Source organism: Schistocerca nitens, chromosome 1 (genome assembly GCF_023898315.1).
Source record: "Schistocerca nitens isolate TAMUIC-IGC-003100 chromosome 1, iqSchNite1.1, whole genome shotgun sequence".
Lineage (NCBI taxonomy): Eukaryota > Metazoa > Arthropoda > Insecta > Orthoptera > Acrididae > Schistocerca > Schistocerca nitens.
In genome coordinates this window covers 1,234,082,695-1,234,104,868 of record NC_064614.1, presented here as the reverse complement: position 1 = coordinate 1,234,104,868, position 22,174 = coordinate 1,234,082,695, and the positions used below count along the sequence as shown (strand labels likewise).

At 46.6% G+C, this 22,174-nt stretch overlaps 1 protein-coding gene across 2 annotated transcripts in view; it reads left to right on the top strand.

Annotated features, from left to right (window-relative positions):
- Window positions 1-22,174, top strand: part of LOC126239719 (uncharacterized) — a 90,752-nt gene that overhangs the window by 16,891 nt on the left and 51,687 nt on the right. For both annotated transcript variants that reach the window (XM_049947881.1, XM_049947879.1), the window contains exon 2: window positions 17,710-17,835. In XM_049947881.1, the coding sequence (XP_049803838.1) occupies window positions 17,710-17,835 (126 nt within the window). The remainder of the gene's footprint in view (window positions 1-17,709; window positions 17,836-22,174) is intronic.

Here is a 22,174-nt window from a genome sequence, read left to right as displayed (position 1 = left end):
GTCAACATATTCCTGTCATGTGACGCACATGCCGTCACCAGTGTCGTAAAGAATATATCAGACGTGTTTTCCTGTGGAGGAATCGGTTCACCTATGACCTTGCGATCAAATGTTTTCGGTTCCTAATGGAGAGGCACGTCCTTTCGTCTACTAATCGCACGGTTTTGCGGTGCGGTCGCAAAACACAGACACTACTTATTACAGTGAACAGAGACGTCAATGAATGAACGGACAGATCGTAACTTTGCGAAAATAAAGAAAGTAAACTTTTCACTCGAGGGAGGACTCGAACCAAGGACCTTTCGACCACCAGATGTTCACTCTAACCACGAGACCACGGCGCTCATCAGCGTACATCGTCCTTTATGTTGCCTATCTTCCACATGGACTACTCAGTTTGTATATTTTGCTTATTTTTTCATAGTTCCACACAACTTCTTCCTGTTTTCTCGATTGATCTGTGTTCAGTTTTTCAAGGCCTATCCACTGTGTCAATTTATAACTAAATATGAGGGGGGTGCGATGGGGAGGTTCCCTTGTAAGTGTTCTACCAATGAATCGCAGTCTTTGGTTTGCTCTACCCACAATATTATCTATGTGATCGTTCCAATTTAGGTCATTTGTAATTGTAATCTCTAAGTATTTAGTTGAATTTACAGCCCTCAGATTTGTGTGACTTATCGCGTAATCGAAATTAAGCTGATTTCGTTTAGTACTCATGTGAATAACTTCGCACTTTTCTTTATTCAGGGTCAATTGCCTCTTTTCGCACCATACAGATATCTTATCTAAATCATTTTACAAGTCGTTTTGATCATCTGATGACTTTACAAGACGGTAAATGTCAGCCCATCTGCAAACAATCTAAGACGGCTACTCAGATGGTCTCCTATGCCGTTAATATACACTCCTGGAAATGGAAAAAAGAACACATTGACACCGGTGTGTCAGACCCACCATACTTGCTCCGGACACTGCGAGAGGGCTGTACAAGCAATGATCACACGCACGGCACAGCGGACACACCAGGAACCGCGGTGTTGGCCGTCGAATGGCGCTAGCTGCGCAGCATTTGTGCACCGCCGCCGTCAGTGTCAGCCAGTTTGCCGTGACATACGGAGCTCCATCGCAGTCTTTAACACTGGTAGCATGCCGCGACAGCGTGGACGTGAACCGTATGTGCAGTTGACGGACTTTGAGCGAGGGCGTATAGTGGGCATGCGGGAGGCCGGGTGGACGTACCGCCGAATTGCTCAACACGTGGGGCGTGAGGTCTCCACAGTACATCGATGTTGTCGCCAGTGGTCGGCGGAAGGTGCACGTGCCCGTCGACCTGGGACCGGATCGCAGCGACGCACGGATGCACGCCAAGACCGTAGGATCCTACGCAGTGCCGTAGGGGACCGCACCGCCACTTCCCAGCAAATTAGGGACACTGCTGCTCCTGGGGTATCGGCGAGGACCATTCGCAACCGTCTCCATGAAGCTGGGCTACGGTCCCGCACACCGTTAGGCCGTCTTCCGCTCACGCCCCAACATCGTGCAGCCCGTCTCCAGTGGTGTCGCGACAGGCGTGAATGGAGGGACGAATGGAGACGTGTCGTCTTCAGCGATGAGAGTCGCTTCTGCCTTGGTGCCAATGATGGTCGTATGCGTGTTTGGCGCCGTGCAGGTGAGCGCCACAATCAGGACTGCATACGACCGAGGCACACAGGGCCAACACCCGGCATCATGGTGTGGGGAGCGATCTCCTACACTGGCCGTACACCACTGGTGATCGTCGAGGGGACACTGAATAGTGCACGGTACATCCAAACAGTCATCGAACACATCGTTCTACCATTCCTATACCGGCAAGGGAACTTGCTGTTCCAACAGGACAATGCACGTCCGCATGTATCCCGTGCCACCCAACGTGCTCTAGAAGGTGTAAGTCAACTACCCTGGCCAGCAAGATCTCCGGATCTGTCCCCCATTGAGCATGTTTGGGACTGGATGAAGCGTCGTCTCACGCGGTCTGCACGTCCAGCACGAACGCTGGTCCAACTGAGGCGCCAGGTGGAAATGGCATGGCAAGCCGTTCCACAGGACTACATCCAGCATCTCTACGATCGTCTCAATGGGAGAATAGCAGCCTGCATTGCTGCGAAAGGTGGATATACACTGTACTAGTGCCGACATTGTGCATGCTCTGTTGCCTGTGTCTATGTGCCTGTGGTTCTGTCAGTGTGATCATGTGATGTATCTGACCCCAGGAATGTGTCAATAAAGTTTCCCCTTCCTGGGACAATGAATTCACGGTGTTCTTATTTCAATTTCCAGGAGTGTAGATCAGGAACAATAGAGGGCATATAACACTTCCTCGGGGAACGTCGGTTATTACTTCTGTTTCACTCGAATTGTGGTTGCCTAGTGAAGGAACCAGTGACAAAACTGCTCCCGATGAGGAAAGCCTCTCTCTCTAGTAAGGTCTGAACACGCTGTAAGTGATAAGGACAGTAACAGTTGTCACGGAGAATGTTCCACACGGTCGTCTGGCTTGCCTGTACTGGCGAGTCAACTGCCTGGTGCTGACACGGCGGTCGCCGTCCACAGTGTTCTTCACATTTTCCTCCAAGTCTGATGTTCGAAGATTTCGGGTACATCCCTCATGATTTCCTGCTTCCTGAAACGACCCTGTCTCAGACAAAAGGCGAAACACTGTTGCAAACATTGAATGCTGTGATCGTTGCCGGCGGGGACGGAACTCCTGACACAACCTTGCTGCCCAGCGCCCGTTGCCATTTGCCTTTCTGTAAGAAGACACCATGTCGGCAAGCTCTCCATGGAACCATTGCGTACAACGCTTTATGACTACAAGGTGCGTCAGCAAGAGAAATGAATCGGTGACACCATTACCAATTACTAGGGAATCACGTATGAGGAACAGTACCACCTTCTGCGAGGAAACCATGCATACTATAAATGTGGCAGCATGGTACAGCGCTTATTAGACCGCAGTATCTGTAACGAAGTGTAAATGAATAAATGGTCTCTAACATAGAAACCATGTGTTTCCGCCGGCCGAGGTGGCCGTGCGGTTCTAGGCGCTACAGTCTGGAACCACGCGACCGGTACGGTCGCAGGTTCGAATCCTGTCTCGGGCATGGATGTATGTAATGTCCTTAGGTTAGTTAGGTTTAAGTAGTTCTAAGTTCTACGGGACTGATGACCTAAGAAGTTAAGTCCCATACTGCTCAGAGCCATTTGAACCATGTGTTTCCGCACATAAGTTCTATAGGGCTCTTTTGTTCCGTATCCTCTCATTAATCAGTCCGTAGAGTTCGTACATGATGGAAAAAAATCACCCTGTATATTTACCTTCTCTTCATACATGGCTCGCTACAATATCCTAATCGGCGAAGCATTCCGACTGAGAATGTTTCTATCAAAGACCGAAACCCGGCTTAAGAAACAAGGGATTGTTCTAAGTGACGTAGAAGTCCTCGTAGGCCTACATATCATGCAACTGAAAACCTGTGTACCGCATACAGAAAGGGCTCATGGATGCCGACCTTGATGTCACACATCGCGTTTTCTCTCGGATCACCAGGCCGATAGCAACGAGCATGCTTCACTCAAGTTCGCTGCCCGCAAATTGTTAATGTCATCGAACAGTTGTCAGACTCTATTGAGAGCAGTAATCTCGAGCTTGTAACTGCAGAATCGAAATTGTATCATGATGTGGCTGTCATAAACATGACGAAGTTACATGATCAGATCAAAAATCTCCAAATACCTATTAGTCAATACTAAAGTGGAACAAACCCGCCTCTCGTCTTTACGACGGTTTGATTTCTGGTACGGATACTTTCAATAAAGTGTCTGGATGTCTTTTGGAGAAACTGCAACCCCTTTTTCTTTTCTCAAGAGCTGAAACCAGAGAAGGTAAAGACGTTGGATGCCTGAGCCTGGAGCGATGTTTTCGTTGCAGCTCATCCGGAGATTTGGTTCAGGTCGGGGAATGTGAGCAGGCCAGTCCATTTGAGGAATATTGTTGTTGACAAACCACTGGCTCACAAACGCTGCTTTATGACAGGTTACATTGTCATGCTGATACAAGTAGATATCGTCTCCGAACTATTCCTTTAATGTACGCAGTACACTACTGTATAACGTGTTCATGTCCTGCGCAATTTCGCGTTTTCTAACGCCAAAAAAAAACGCCCAGAACTTAAGGGGAGGTTTACTATCTTTAGCCCGAAGAAAACATGTACTTTGAAAATTTTTTCTCGGGATGTGTTATAGGTATCAATATCAAATTTAGTCAAAGTGTTTATTGATATTTCCACTACAAACTGGAATTTTTTCGAACAGTAAAGGCTGAAGTGCCGTCGGAACAAAATAATATTTAGATGTAGACCTCCACGCGCGGTATGTCATAGGTCAGCCAGCTCGTCTGAAATCAAAATTGAGTTGACGTTAGCGAAGTATATAAGATTCTTTAGGAGTTGTACCTCGCTTATGTTATGTGGACAATAGGAAACAAAATGGCGGCCATTTGAAAAAAATATGGTTTTTGTCATCGAGTTTTCGACTTCGTCGAACTAGTAAAAATATTTATAGTTGATGGATCGGAATAAAAGTGGTACAACCCCTAGACAATTTAGTTAGCTTCGCCGGAAACGACGAATCATACCAATCGGTTCAGTAGATCTGATATTACCATACCGCGCGATAAAAAAAAGTCATTTCAAGAAAAACCCGTTTGAAGTTTTGACTGCATATAAATGCAATATTATGCAACTTACGTTCAATCTGCTATTCCGGGTCCATAAACTAGTCGTTCCTCTTCCTCATAGAGGGCGTTCTGCTCGATCTCGGCCATCCTGCGCTGCTCCAGAGCCGCTCGTACGGCCGGTGACAAGCTACTTTCGGCCGCTTGAATCCGCTGGTCGTCTGAATGCTTGGCAAACTGCGTCGAATAGAGTCCCAGGGTGACGTCCATCGTGTGACGTCCATCGTTATCATGGTCTTCAGAGTTGCTGAACACCCTTCGTTGAAGCTGCTCACTGCCAGGAAAGTCGCAATCTCCACAGTCGTCGCAGAAGAATGCAAATGCTTGGGAGCTAACTTCCAAACACACGCGTTCAAATTTTCATTTGAATTTTGTGTTTCCTCCCAAGCACCGGTACAATAACTGGTCCTCCGAAAGAAAAAAACTGGTGCGTGAAAAAGGCCGATTTCAGGCAGGTGCATTTTCACCCGCGAATAACAAATATTTCCGTTCCGTATTCGAAAAAACCGTTTAAGGGGTGGATTCTATACACTTCCATGGATCCAAAAATTCAATTTTAAAAAAATCGATTTTTTGAACCAAAAGATAGTAAGCGTCCCGTTAAGGCGGCTTCCATACTTCACTGTACGCACTACACATGGAGGCAGTCCTTCCATCGGATTGCCATAAGGTAGAGTGTGATTTTTCATCTCAGATCACTCGTTTCCAGCCATCCATTGCCCAGGGACATCGCTCTTTACACCACATCAAGCGTCCTTTGGCCTCGACTACAGAAATGTGTGACGTACGAGGAGCTGCTCAACCAGCGAACCCCATTCCTTTAACTCTTCATGTCCAATGCTATCTGGACTGCTCGCATCATTTTAGAACTCACGAGTGGTTCCTTCTGCTGATGTCAGGTGATTTCTTATGATCACCCTTCGCAATGCTCAACGTTCTGTGTACGCAAGTGCACGAGGTTTGCCTGATACTGGATGAGATGTCGTTGCGCCTTGACCTTCCACTTCAGCCACCTCACCATCGTTCAACTTGGGCAGTACCAGACGTCGTCCTCTACCGCGTTTGTATAGACTGTACTTTAACACCAGTTTCAGGCACTTACGAAATTATTTTCTTCATCCTGCGAGTTCGTCCCGTTAAGAATACGGTGTTGAATTCTTTCTGCTAGGAAGTCCGAACTCCAAGCGCCCATTTGCTCCCACGCCAAAGTTAACGAAAACTACAAAATATTGAAAAATGCTTCATTTCACTGAAAACTTCCGCCATGGGAGGCCGTGGTCGATATATAAAGCTGACGTTTCGTCTCTGATTGCGGTAGGTACCTTCGAAGACGAAACGGCGACTGCATCAAGGGCTCCTGCAGCCTGCGAATGGCTCGAATGAACCAGCATTCGGGCGATTGCACTGTATCACTCCCGGCCATCCTGAGAGAAGGGTTCGAGGTGCAATTATGTGATTCGGATTGTAATTTGATCGGAGATTTTATTTGCTTTGTATGTACTACCCAGGACAAACTGATCCTGGTTATTAGCACCTCTATATCCGGCGACTGACGTAGTTTCTCCGAACTGCGTCAGCTAGAGGCGCTCGCTCTGAGGAGTGCAGCTGTTACGTAGGGTTTTCCTAACCCATGTAGGGGAGAAACAATACGTGATGAACTTGTAGGCGGAGCCTAATAGGCTAAACTAGGAATAATAGAACTTCTCTTGACTTTTGGTGATGTGAGACATTCTAATCAATGTAATCTTCTGTCTTTTCATTCTGTCGCCTTGATTGTGATACGTCAGTCTTCCTTCACCAGGACCTCCGCTTCTCTTGCGATTGCCGGTTCCTCACAGTGAGATGGTCTGACACTTCGCTCTTCCTCATTCAAACTTGTTTGACAACGATGGGAGCGTCTGCGACACTTAATCACTGTGTCACATGAAGGTCCATTGTTACCGTACACGTGTACCAACTCAGCCTTTTTCTCCTTCAAATACTGAAAGCGAATTACAGCACAATGCTCTTATTTTCTCAAGGAGCCAAGCCAGTTTCTTGGATTTCTCTGGTGGCGTGCTGCGGTACTGTCCAGAGGGGATTTTAATGCACCCCAAGACTGCAGGCATGTACTTCCAAAAAAATAAAAATAAATGATTAGGTACGTAATTTTATATTTTCTGGGTGACTGAAATGGCAGGAAGCCAGGGAGTTGGTCAGTGGAAGGTGCTCATGGTTTTACTGGACAAATGTCAATTCCTCATTTATTAACACTAACAAAATTTGAACATTACACTTCATTGTAAGAGCACATCACAACATTTTGATCTCGAAATACATTTGATCGCATTTGGCCGTAGGACAATAAATCTTAGACCTTAGAACTGGTAGCAAAATACATGGCTGTAATTTTTCAAGCTCATTATATAAGAAGTACATATAACAAGACGCATGCATACATATACTATTAATGCATAATGACAATATTTAAACAAACAACGTTACGCCAATTATTTAGATTTATAACAACAGCAACTTCGCAACCAGTAATACTTCTTCCTTGTGACTCATGGAAGACAATCGGCAAATTCTTTAAAATAAATGTTAAGGCAAAAACTCTGCACAAAAGAACATATACGACATGTGCATCAGATAGCTTGACACATATCAGTTTATGCAAAGTAGGCACAAATGGTGCTCTCGGTGGCCCCCCGAGGTCAATAACACACATCGAATCATCGACCTCAGTGTTACCAGAACAACAAATACATTTTAATCGCACTGGAATGGTGGTAAGCTTCCGAGTTTAACATTTCAGTAAAACATGTCATTCCTTGCACCACTTAAAATACGTGGCTACTGACATAAGTAAACAAACGACGAGACAAACGTAACCCTTTCGCAGGCTGTGGGGGATATATTTATCACAAAATCTATTCCTTTACAGTATTTAATGGAATTTGTGTTACCACTTCTGTACGCTCCTGGCATCTAGTGGGAGTCCGCTGCCTAGCTGTAGTTTCAGTTTGTTGTGAAATATAGCCTTCAGGACTGTGGGAAGTATATATCCCACCAAACAATGTCGTTTTAATGATTATTGGGACGTATGGTTACCAGCAATGTAGTTTCTGAAAGGGGCTGGGGAAGTATACTTAACACAAAATTAATCTGTCATTTGTGGTCCTTGGAAAGCATACTTACCACCAACGTAGGCGTATCCCAAAGCTTTTGGGAAGACATTTTACCACCTCTGTCTATGCCTAGCGTCTTGTGGTAGTACACTGCACCAGGTGTATTGAAAACTGCTGAACAATCTGTTCTTGTTTGTCATGGGATCATTACTGTTGTCGGAATACATTGCTTAGCTTCTGCGATATATATTATTGCAATCTGTTTCAGATCACAACCTAAAATAAAAACAGCAAACACTGTACATTATTTTTTTACGTGTAATGGCAACACATAACAGCAGAGAAGAAGGAAGTGGGAAATCCATTTAAAACCAGATTTAATACCTCACAAAAGTGCCATGGTGATATATGTACCATCAAAATTCTTGGTACTAAATAACAAAAATAAAATTATCAAAAATAAATATCACATTTCTAATAGAACAGCAAAAAATTATCTTCACTGAGTTGCTACAAAAAATGCGCCTGCGAAAGGGTAAACAGTAATTTCTAAAAACTGGTTCGAACGAAAATGAAGCCTAAGTGAAATAGACACCTCACTTCTACCAGACAAGAAAGAACTCACGTACAAAATTTAACAAGGACACTGCCTCGCATACAGAGGAAACATTAATACAACTGAAGGAACGACACAAACCTGAAATAACGAAAACCACAAAACAAAATCGATAACGCTGTAAGGACCAAAATGACAAACCAAACAACGCCGCTCACACATATGATCGACCTCTTGCAGCCTCATCTGAGCACCGTGCTAATGTGATTCCGTCACTTTCGCATCCACACAAATCTGTATGTGGCACGCATAGTAGTACATACTCGGGTGCCTTATTCCACACACAACAGTGGGTAAAAGAGAAGTGGACACCGTATACTCATTGCTGTTGGCTCCACACCGTCAATCTGGCCATCATATTTTGTGCACGGCACCAAGGTACAGACACGCCGAGAGCCTGAACTGGCGGACAAATAAACAGCCCGCACTCCATGCGCAGAGCTCAGGACTGCCCTCATGACTCAGCGATCGCGGACTAACTCCAATAACTACACAGGTCTGCTGTTGCCCAATGCCGTCCAGCGGACCATCTGTTCCCTTCCTCGCTCATAAGGAGAGTTGTGATCACTGGCGGCTGTTGTGTAAGAGCGCATGATCATGATAACACCCTAATTTTGACACCTTGCGGATTTGTTAGTTATTTTTCCTTGAATGCTGTTAAACGTAATGTAAATGCAGTAATCTGAAATACACGGCACTAAATCTACTGCGCTAGGCTACATTGGTCCTCTAGACTCGATGAAACTGGGCATCGGGGTCGCGAGCACACCTTCTGTTGTGCACGTTTTAAGGAGCTTTTGCGCATGTGCAACTGGCGTGACGTAATTGCCTTATAGGCCAAATGCACACGGACTTCATAAAAAAAACGTGCACAGTTCACGGTGTGCACAGCTAACCCTTACTACTCCAGCACAAATTTACGTCAATGACTGCAGGTGGTGGCACGATGAAGCAGACTTTTATAACCATTCGCTTGGCATAAATCCCGCTGGACGATACCAAGTTCCTCAGATATGCCAAGTCATTCACTATATAGTAAAATTAGATAGGAAATCAATATATGTGTGGTTATACTGATATGAAAACCTATTTTGTGAGGTTATGAATGAGGTACAATAAATTAAGTTTTGGATTTTTATCATACATTAATCGATTTGAGGCGCTGAGAACCATTAAGCACATCATCGTTAATTGTGAGACTGTAGGTAGCATTTATTCATACTTTTGACATACGAGGTGCGACAATAAAGTAATGAGACTGATGTGGAAAAAAAAAAGTTGCTTACCGGTTTAGTCAAGATTAGTGTTGTCTCCTTCAAAGTAGGTCCCTTCTGATTGCGCACACTTTTTCCAGCGCTTCTGCCATTGATGGTAACATTTCTGGAACTCATCTTCTGTAATATCCTCCAAGACCCTCGTCACAGCTTTTTGGACATCTTGTGTTGTTTGAAAATGTTGTCCCTTGACAGCCGTTTTAACTCTTGGTGTTGTGTCTAGACAAGACAGCCTAGACACAATGAGAGGAAGCCGAAAGGCACGCGCTTAAACTCACGCAGGCTGGCGTGAGGTCTGAAACAGGATACGTAATGAATGCTATAAAGAAAAGTACGTAGCTTCTGGAATACTTAACTTTAATCCACATTTGTAGAACATCGCTCTTGATGATACATTAATAGAATCTCAATATCAATTGAATACGGCGCCTTGCTAGGTCGTAGCAAATGTAGCTGAAGGCTATGCTAACTATCGTCTCGGCAAATAAGAGCGTATTTGTCAGTGAACCTGTCCTTGCAAAGTCGGCTGTACAACTGGGGCGAGTGCCAGGACGTCTCTCTAGACCTGCCGTGTGGTGGCGCTCGGTCTGCAATTACTGACAGTGGCGACACGCGGGTCCGACGTATACTAATGGACCGCGGCCGATTTAAAGGCTACCACCTAGCAAGTGTGGTGTCTGGCGGTGACACCACACTTGGAAATAGGATAAAGTCGCACGGAGCGATATCTGGTGAATAAGGTGGCTGTAGTTGTACTGAAATTTGTTTTGAGGTTAAAAATTGCTGTACTGACAGAGCAGGATGGGATGGCGCATTATCTTGATACAGAATCCAATTATCAGCAATGTTGGCACGGACAAGAAGAATTCTTTTACGAAGTCTTTCTAAAATTTCTTTGTAGTAATACTGTTTAACTGTTTGTCCAGGAGGCATCCACTCTTTATCAACAATTCCCTTGGAATCAAAGAAGCACACAAGCATGCATTTCACTTTTGACTTTGACATGCGAGCGTTTTTTGGTCTGGGTGATCCCTTTGAGCAATATTGCGAACTTTGACGTTTTGTCTCTGGATCGTACTGAAAAAACCAACTTTATCACCAGTGATGACATGGCTCAACAATTCTGGATTGATTTCCGTTTGCTCTAACAGATCGGCTGCCACATTTTTCTGAGTTTCTCGCTCTTGCGGTGCGAGATTTTTGGGGACCATTTTTACACAAACCTTTCTCATACCAAGATCTTCAGTTATTATTAGACGAACCGTTTCTCGATTGATGTTCAGTTCTCCTGCAATCATTTTCACGGATAATCTTCGATCACATCGTACAAGTTCACCCACCACGGCCAAGTTGACATCTCTCCTTGAGGTTGATGGTCGTCCACTATGGTCTTCATCTTCAACATTCGTTCGGCCTTCACTAAATATTTTATGCCAACGAAAAACTTCAGCTCTTGTCATAACCTCCTCTCGAAAAGTCTTCTGAAGCTTACTGTAAGTTATCGTCGCATTTTCACCCAATTTAGCGCAGAAAGAAATGACATACCGTTGCGCAATATTATGCGGCTCCATTTCCGTGACGAGAGACTCAACCACTTGTTAACTTATTACAGCACAACTCACGACTGAGCAGCTGCATCGATGTGCTGCTTGGACTAGAAGCAGCTTATAGACCAAGGTCAAAGATATTGTGCCTTTGCACATCTTGCTAAGAAAATCAGTCTCATTACTTTACTGTCGCACCTCGTATGTTGATCTTAAGGTGGGACAGATTCATCTGTATTGTAGGCCCACATTGCACGTACACATGAACATTCACGAAAAGCTTTCTCTGACATTCACTTAACTTATTTAAATGTGGGGTCGCAGACGGTTTACTTTTGACCCTTATGACTCTCAGAGCCTCATTTGCATTCCAGTCAAGTGACGTTGTTGCTACATAGTACTACCTGAATTTAATCATTTCCGCAAACGGCAGTCTATGATTGGAGTTGGTTATTTACTGTGAAAGAGTCGGCTTTGCTGTACAGTCTCAACATGAACTCTGTTAAGCGCTAACAGAAAAGTTAGCCGCAAAGGAACTAGGACCTCCCACACCAGACCCGCTGCCTGAGAAAGTGACGAAATTAAATAAGCGTGACTATAAGCGATCATTTAACAAAGAATTGTATAATAAGAGTAAGCTGTTGTGTGGGTGCAACGGAAGAATGTCTGATTTTCAACCTGGAAGTTAATAGTTAAGTAATACATGCATTAGGAATCTTGTGCAATAGTCCAAAAAAATTAGCACGAAAACTCCCACCTACACAAAAGTGCGAAACGAACAGCAGTGAAAGCTTAAACATTATTTCGTTGTTCCCATAAATTGTATTGAATTCTCTATAAAACAACAAAATTCCACAAAACGATTCTTTCTTTTTTTTCAGACAAGTTACGCGTATTATTATTACTATTACTATTATTATTATTGACAATTGTAAATGTGTTTATAAGCATAACAGTTATACAGCAGACGCTATGAATTTCATGCACCCTCATATTTATCCGAAATTAAAACCTTGTGAACACCGCCGGCCGGAGTGGCCGAGCGGTTCTAGGCGCTACAGTGTGGAACCGCGCGACCGCTACGGTCGCAGGTTCGAATCCTGCCTCGGGCATGGATGTGTGTGATGTCCTTAGGTTGGTTAGGTTTAAGTAGTTCTAAGTTCTAGGGGACTGATGACCACAGCAGTTAAGTCCCATGGTGCTCAGAGCCATTTGAACCATTTGTGAACACCCAGTTCTGGAAAGGCAAAAGTCTACCTTAGTGATGGCTCCGTGTGCGCTTACATTAAAAAAGATTTTATTGAAAATATGTATCAGCACTGGACTTAACGCTTCATCTTAAGCTGATAAATCATTACAGCACTATACTGAAAAGATTTACTGAGGCTCTCCAAGAACATTAGTTGGGCTCAGGCCATCAGATCTACTAGAATGCCATGCCGTGGTAAACTAAAAACCTTCTAGAGAGAGCTACGAGAGAATGGGGAGTGAACAAACATTGACTGAAATAGTAGACTTATATCTAGATTCTCTGCTCTCTCACTCTATCAACTAGCCATGAGTCTTTTGCGATTTCCAGACAGAAGTCGCCACAATATCCTTTCTTCTAGGAGTTCTAGTCTGCAAGTTCGCACAAGAACTTCTACAAAGGTATTGCAGAAGTACTTCTGTGAAGACTCCTTCTCTCGCACCCAGTTTTAATTGCCTCAGAAGTTTCACATCAGATTACACTCAGCTCCAGTGAGACTTTCATTCTAGTTACAGCTGTCTGTGATCACTATATTAATTTTGAATTGCCATTTATCGTTACAGTAATAGCTACACAGTCGAACTGAAGATAACAGTAACTATAGCTACAGAGTTATGAGTTAAATTTGAAAATAAAGTCTGTTACCAGCAAAGGAGAGCAGTTTATTTACAGTAGGATCTAACAAGTAACCAATGGGCAGTGACATCACGGCAGGTTCAAAAAGAGAGATGGTTAGAGGGTGATATATACGGGCTTATGATAAACCCGTTCCCACGACAATTTCTCTCCTTCATTCCTTGGTTCAAATGGCTCTGAGCACTATGCGACTTAACTTCTGAGGTCATCAGTCGCCTAGAACTTAGAACTAATTAAACCTAACTAACCTCAGGACATCACACACATCCATGCCCGAGGCAGGATTCGAACCTGCGACCGTAGCGGTCACGCGGTTCCAGACTGAAGCGCCTAGAACCGCACGGCCACACCGGCCGGCCCTTTATTCCTCATCTGTGTTATAACAGATGACGTGTCACTGATCTCATTTGTACTAAGATTGCAGTACATGCGAGGTGCATATTTGTTTCCACCGCCCTGAGTAGAATGCATAAGTTGTAATTAATCTTCACCAATCTGCAGTCTTCTGTAGCTGTTGCCCCCTGCGCAAAAAACAGGACATAGGTCGTGAATCCGTTGTCTTGAGTCTGTAATAAACTCTTAGCGATGCAGTGATATTGTAAAAATAATAAAATTTTCAATTACTTTGTTTATGCGGGGTGCCACTCGATTTTTACTAGCAGAATACGAGAAACTGCACAACTTTGTTCCACTTTATGAATCACAAATAATTTCCATTCTTCACATATTAATAAAAATAAACGAATCAATGAACTCCGTATTTGCTTAGTTACCATGGAATTGTTCTGATTTACAAGTCAGAATTACCAGATATTGCTAATAAGTCGTTAACTGATACCGACTAAGGCAGGCAACATGTCCGTCTTCCGAGACTACAGAACGAGCTCACATCTTACAGGCCATCCGCTTCGCCCGCCATCCAAGTTAGGCGCGATCCGAAGATCTCCGAAGTGCTTCGTCTACGTCTACATCTACATCCACATGGATATCCTTAAAATCACATTTAAGTGCCTGGCAGAAGGTTCATCGAAGCACCTTCACAATTCTCCATTATCCCAATCTCGTATACCGCGCGGAAAGAGCCAGTACTTATATCCTTCCGTACAAGATCTCATTTCCCTTATTTTATCATGGTGATTGTTCCTCCCTACGTAGGCCGGCTTCAACAAAATATCTGCGCATTCCGATGAGAAAGTTGGTAATTGGAATTTCGTGAGAAGATCCCTCGCAACAAAAAACGCCTTTGTTTTATTGATGTCCATCCCAAATCCTGTATCATTTCAGTGACACTCTCTCCCATATTTCGCGATAATACCTTTGATCTTTTTCTATATTTTCCGTCAATCTTACCTGGTAAGGATCCCACACCGGGCAGCGTTTTCTAAAAGAGAACAGACAAGCATAGTGTAGATGTTCTCCTTAGTAGATTTCTTACATTTGCTGAGTGTCCTGTCAATAAAACACAGTCTTTGGTTAGCCTTCCCCACAACATTTTGTATGTGTTCCTTCCAATTTAAGTTGTTCGTAATCGTAATTCCTAGGTATTTAGTTGAATTTACGGCGTTTATATGTGACTGATTTATCGTGTAACTGAAGTTTAACGGGTTTCTTTTAGCATTCATATGGAAAACCTCACACTTTTCGTTATTTAGGGTCAAATGCCAATTTTCGCACCATACAGATGTCCTTTCTAAATCGTTTCGCAATTTGTTTTGATCTTCTGATGACTTTACTAGTCGATAAATGACAACGGCATCTGCAAACAATCTAAAACGGCTGCTCAGATTGTCTCCCAAATCGTTTATATAGGTAAGGAACAGCAAGGGGTCTATATCACTACCTTGGGGAACGCCAGGAATCACTTCTGTTTTACTCGATGACTTTCCGTCAATTACTACGAACTGTGACCTCTCTGACAGCAAATCACGAATCCAGTCAGATAACTGAGACGATATTCCACAAACACACAATTTCACTACAAGCCTCTTGTGTGATACCGTGCCTGCCTTTTGTTTGGCAACTGTTTACTATTCTGCTGGTAATTAACATTTTTGAAATAATGAAATGATAGCCTGCTGTTGAGAGGCACTTTTACATGAAATGCAAGTAAATACTTTTGTATCCCGCCTGGAAAGCGGTGAGATCTGCAAAATAGGCCGAGTGAAGGAAGCGAGTAGGAGCAGGTGAGGTAAAGCACTTCGGTACTACAAGTAAAGTTAAAGCACCTTTACTGGTGTATTAACATATACAAACACATTACTTTACTTTTGGTACAGATGAGAACGTACAGGGTGTTTCAAAAATCACCGGTATATTTGAAACGGCAATAAAATCTAAACGAGCAGCGATAGAAATACACCGTATGTTGCAATATGCTTGGGACAACAGTACATTTTCAGGCAGACAAACTTTCGAAATTACAGTAGTTACAATTTTCAACAACAGATGGCGCTGCGGTCTGGGAAACTCTATAGTACGATATTTTCCACATATCCACCATGCGTAGCAATAATATGGCGTAGTCTCTGATTGAAATTACCCGAAACCTTTGACAACTGTCTGGCGGAATGGCTTCACATGCAGATGAGATGTACTGCTTCAGCTGTTCAATTGTTTCTGGATTCTGGCGGTACACCTGGTCTTTCAAGTGTCCCCACAGAAAGAAGTCACAGGGGTTCATGTCTGGCGAATAGGGAGGCCAATCCACGCCGCCTCCTGTATGTTTCGGATAGCCCAAAGCAATCACACGATCATCGAAATATTCATTCAGGAAATTAAAGACGTCGGCCGTGCGATGTGGCCGGGCACCATCTTGCATAAACCACGAGGTGTTCGCAGTGTCGTCTAAGGCAGTTTGTACCGCCACAAATTCACGAAGAATGTCCAGATAGCGTGATGCAGTAATCGTTTCGGATCTGAAAAATGGGCCAATGATTCCTTTGGAAGAAATGGCGCCCCAGACCAGTACTTTTTGAGGATGCAGGGACGATGGGACTGCAACATGGGGCTTTTCGGTTCCCCATATGCGCCAGTTCTGTTTATTGACGAAGCCGTCCAGGTAAAAATAAGCTTCGTCAGTAAACCAAATGCTGCCCACATGCATATCGCCGTCATCAATCCTGTGCACTATATCGTTAGCGAATGTCTCTCGTGCAGCAATGGTAGCGGCGCTGAGGGGTTGCCGCGTTTGAATTTTGTACGGATAGAGGTGTAAACTCTGGCGCATGAGACGATACGTGGACGTTGGCGTCATTTGGACCGCAGCTGCAACACGGCGAACGGAAACCCGAGGCCGCTGTTGGATCACCTGCTGCACTAGCTGCGCGTTGCCCTCTGTGGTTGCCGTACGAGGTCGCCCTACCTTTCCAGCACGTTCATCCGTCACGTTCCCAGTCCGTTGAAATTTTTCAAACAGATACTTTATTGTATCGCTTTTCGGTCCTTTGGTTACATTAAACCTCCGTTGAAAACTTCGTCTTGTTGCAACAACACTGTGTTCTAGGCGGTGGAATTCCAACACCAGAAAAATCGTCTGTTCTAAGGAATAAACCATGTTGTCTACAGCACACTTGCACGTTGAGAACAGCACACGCTTACAGCAGAAAGACGATGTACAGAATGGCGCACCCACAGACTGCGTTGTCTTCTATATCTTTCACATCACTTGCAGCGCCATCTGTTGTTGAAAATTGTAACTATTGTAATTTCGAAAGTTTGTCCGCCTGAAAATGTACTGTTGTCCCAAGCATATTGCAACAAACGGTGTATTTCTATCGCTGCTCGTTTAGTTTTTATTGCCGTTTCAAATATACCGGTCATTTTTGAAACACCCTGTAGGTGCGAAGCCGTTCATGTATCAGAGCTAAGTTACTAGAAGTTACAAAGGCAAAGTCTATAATGGCAATCCCCACCGCCCCTCCCTACAAGTCGAATCTAAGTTGCTAGGTCGTCTGCTCTTGATCAGCTGGGCCGAAAACAGAGCGGCCCTCGTTGAGCTCCACAGCGTCGGCCAGAAGGCGCTGTGATCGGCGTAGTTCGTCCGCTTGCGTAGAGACAACTTACGAGAGCGTGCACGTACGCTGTGCTATCGGAACTATCGATATCACAAATACGCTGTTTAGTTTCTCTAATACCAATATCAGAAGATTACCATTTTGGTGCGCAACTTCCGAAGGCAGCAGCCAATCGCGAAGAGTGACCACAATTTAAGCTGTCTTTCTCACGGTACTCGTAGAGAACAAACCATCCTACATCGCTAACTCGAGCTGCATTACGTCATCTTACCACTGCTGCCTTCTCAGTTGCTCTCAGAACAGCTACTTGTACAGTATGATGGCTATAAAGCTGAAAACATTACAACCTTCTCTCTACGACGGGATCTCTTAATGTTCTTTTAAATCACTTGTTCGTTTGCATTCGCTGCAGGAGACAGATACATTCTGAACAGCTCTGGCAAACGACACAGTGCAGTGTGAGGGACCGCCTACTGGTTGTGTGTTTCAGGCGACGGTAGCTCAGGGCGGCGGCTCGCCTGCTGAGAGCGCCGCGCTGGACCACCTGCTGCAGCTGGCAGCGTCCTCCTCGTGCGCGCAGTCGGGCCAGATCGTCTGCAACCGGGCCTGCGACCAGGTAGGGCGCCAGTGAGCTCAACGTGTGCTACATCTACATCTACATTTATACTCCGCAAGCCACCCAACGGTGGGTGGCGGAGGGCACTTTACGTGCCACTGTCATTACCTCCCTTTCCTGTTCCAGTCGCGTATGGTTCGCGGGAAGAACGACTGTCTGAAAGCCTCCGTGCGCGCTCTAATCTCTCTAATTTTACATTCGTGATCTCCTCGGGAGGTATAAGTAGGGGGAAGCAATATACTCGATACCTCATCCAGAAACGCACCCTCTCGAAACCTGGCGAGCGTGCGCGCAGTCGGGCCAGATCGTCTGCAACCGGGCCTGCGACCAGGTAGGGCGCCAGTGAGCTCAACGTGTGCTACATCTACATCTACATTTATACTCCGCAAGCCACCCAACGGTGGGTGGCGGAGGGCACTTTACGTGCCACTGTCATTACCTCCCTTTCCTGTTCCAGTCGCGTATGGTTCGCGGGAAGAACGACTGTCTGAAAGCCTCCGTGCGCGCTCTAATCTCTCTAATTTTACATTCGTGATCTCCTCGGGAGGTATAAGTAGGGGGAAGCAATATACTCGATACCTCATCCAGAAACGCACCCTCTCGAAACCTGGCGAGCGTGCGCGCAGTCGGGCCAGATCGTCTGCAACCGGGCCTGCGACCAGGTAGGGCGCCAGTGAGCTCAACGTGTGCTACATCTACATCTACATTTATACTCCGCAAGCCACCCAACGGTGGGTGGCGGAGGGCACTTTACGTGCCACTGTCATTACCTCCCTTTCCTGTTCCAGTCGCGTATGGTTCGCGGGAAGAACGACTGTCTGAAAGCCTCCGTGCGCGCTCTAATCTCTCTAATTTTACATTCGTGATCTCCTCGGGAGGTATAAGTAGGGGGAAGCAATATACTCGATACCTCATCCAGAAACGCACCCTCTCGAAACCTGGCGAGCGTGCGCGCAGTCGGGCCAGATCGTCTGCAACCGGGCCTGCGACCAGGTAGGGCGCCAGTGAGCTCAACGTGTGCTACATCTACATCTACATTTATACTCCGCAAGCCACCCAACGGTGGGTGGCGGAGGGCACTTTACGTGCCACTGTCATTACCTCCCTTTCCTGTTCCAGTCGCGTATGGTTCGCGGGAAGAACGACTGTCTGAAAGCCTCCGTGCGCGCTCTAATCTCTCTAATTTTACATTCGTGATCTCCTCGGGAGGTATAAGTAGGGGGAAGCAATATACTCGATACCTCATCCAGAAACGCACCCTCTCGAAACCTGGCGAGCGTGCGCGCAGTCGGGCCAGATCGTCTGCAACCGGGCCTGCGACCAGGTAGGGCGCCAGTGAGCTCAACGTGTGCTACATCTACATCTACATTTATACTCCGCAAGCCACCCAACGGTGGGTGGCGGAGGGCACTTTACGTGCCACTGTCATTACCTCCCTTTCCTGTTCCAGTCGCGTATGGTTCGCGGGAAGAACGACTGTCTGAAAGCCTCCGTGCGCGCTCTAATCTCTCTAATTTTACATTCGTGATCTCCTCGGGAGGTATAAGTAGGGGGAAGCAATATACTCGATACCTCATCCAGAAACGCACCCTCTCGAAACCTGGCGAGCGTGCGCGCAGTCGGGCCAGATCGTCTGCAACCGGGCCTGCGACCAGGTAGGGCGCCAGTGAGCTCAACGTGTGCTACATCTACATCTACATTTATACTCCGCAAGCCACCCAACGGTGGGTGGCGGAGGGCACTTTACGTGCCACTGTCATTACCTCCCTTTCCTGTTCCAGTCGCGTATGGTTCGCGGGAGGAACGACTGTCTGAAAGCCTCCGTGCGCGCTCTAATCTCTCTAATTTTACATTCGTGATCTCCTCTGGAGGTATGAGTAGGGGGAAGCAATATATTCGATACCTCATCCAGAAACGCACCCTCTCGAAACCTGGCGAGCGTGCGCGCAGTCGGGCCAGATCGTCTGCAACCGGGCCTGCGACCAGGTAGGGCGCCAGTGAGCTCAACGTGTGCTACATCTACATCTACATTTATACTCCGCAAGCCACCCAACGGTGGGTGGCGGAGGGCACTTTACGTGCCACTGTCATTACCTCCCTTTCCTGTTCCAGTCGCGTATGGTTCGCGGGAAGAACGACTGTCTGAAAGCCTCCGTGCGCGCTCTAATCTCTCTAATTTTACATTCGTGACTCCTCGGGAGGTATAAGTAGGGGGAAGCAATATACTCGATACCTCATCCAGAAACGCACCCTCTCGAAACCTGGCGAGCGTGCGCGCAGTCGGGCCAGATCGTCTGCAACCGGGCCTGCGACCAGGTAGGGCGCCAGTGAGCTCAACGTGTGCTACATCTACATCTACATTTATACTCCGCAAGCCACCCAACGGTGGGTGGCGGAGGGCACTTTACGTGCCACTGTCATTACCTCCCTTTCCTGTTCCAGTCGCGTATGGTTCGCGGGAAGAACGACTGTCTGAAAGCCTCCGTGCGCGCTCTAATCTCTCTAATTTTACATTCGTGATCTCCTCGGGAGGTATAAGTAGGGGGAAGCAATATACTCGATACCTCATCCAGAAACGCACCCTCTCGAAACCTGGCGAGCGTGCGCGCAGTCGGGCCAGATCGTCTGCAACCGGGCCTGCGACCAGGTAGGGCGCCAGTGAGCTCAACGTGTGCTACATCTACATCTACATTTATACTCCGCAAGCCACCCAACGGTGGGTGGCGGAGGGCACTTTACGTGCCACTGTCATTACCTCCCTTTCCTGTTCCAGTCGCGTATGGTTCGCGGGAAGAACGACTGTCTGAAAGCCTCCGTGCGCGCTCTAATCTCTCTAATTTTACATTCGTGATCTCCTCTGGAGGTATGAGTAGGGGGAAGCAATATATTCGATACCTCATCCAGAAACGCACCCTCTCGAAACCTGGCGAGCGTGCGCGCAGTCGGGCCAGATCGTCTGCAACCGGGCCTGCGACCAGGTAGGGCGCCAGTGAGCTCAACGTGTGCTACATCTACATCTACATTTATACTCCGCAAGCCACCCAACGGTGGGTGGCGGAGGGCACTTTACGTGCCACTGTCATTACCTCCCTTTCCTGTTCCAGTCGCGTATGGTTCGCGGGAAGAACGACTGTCTGAAAGCCTCCGTGCGCGCTCTAATCTCTCTAATTTTACATTCGTGATCTCCTCGGGAGGTATAAGTAGGGGGAAGCAATATACTCGATAACTCATCCAGAAACGCACCCTCTCGAAACCTGGCGAGCGTGCGCGCAGTCGGGCCAGATCGTCTGCAACCGGGCCTGCGACCAGGTAGGGCGCCAGTGAGCTCAACGTGTGCTACATCTACATCTACATTTATACTCCGCAAGCCACCCAACGGTGGGTGGCGGAGGGCACTTTACGTGCCACTGTCATTACCTCCCTTTCCTGTTCCAGTCGCGTATGGTTCGCGGGAAGAACGACTGTCTGAAAGCCTCCGTGCGCGCTCTAATCTCTCTAATTTTACATTCGTGATCTCCTCGGGAGGTATAAGTAGGGGGAAGCAATATACTCGATACCTCATCCAGAAACGCACCCTCTCGAAACCTGGCGAGCGTGCGCGCAGTCGGGCCAGATCGTCTGCAACCGGGCCTGCGACCAGGTAGGGCGCCAGTGAGCTCAACGTGTGCTACATCTACATCTACATTTATACTCCGCAAGCCACCCAACGGTGGGTGGCGGAGGGCACTTTACGTGCCACTGTCATTACCTCCCTTTCCTGTTCCAGTCGCGTATGGTTCGCGGGAAGAACGACTGTCTGAAAGCCTCCGTGCGCGCTCTAATCTCTCTAATTTTACATTCGTGATCTCCTCGGGAGGTATAAGTAGGGGGAAGCAATATACTCGATACCTCATCCAGAAACGCACCCTCTCGAAACCTGGCGAGCGTGCGCGCAGTCGGGCCAGATCGTCTGCAACCGGGCCTGCGACCAGGTAGGGCGCCAGTGAGCTCAACGTGTGCTACATCTACATCTACATTTATACTCCGCAAGCCACCCAACGGTGGGTGGCGGAGGGCACTTTACGTGCCACTGTCATTACCTCCCTTTCCTGTTCCAGTCGCGTATGGTTCGCGGGAAGAACGACTGTCTGAAAGCCTCCGTGCGCGCTCTAATCTCTCTAATTTTACATTCGTGATCTCCTCGGGAGGTATAAGTAGGGGGAAGCAATATACTCGATACCTCATCCAGAAACGCACCCTCTCGAAACCTGGCGAGCGTGCGCGCAGTCGGGCCAGATCGTCTGCAACCGGGCCTGCGACCAGGTAGGGCGCCAGTGAGCTCAACGTGTGCTACATCTAC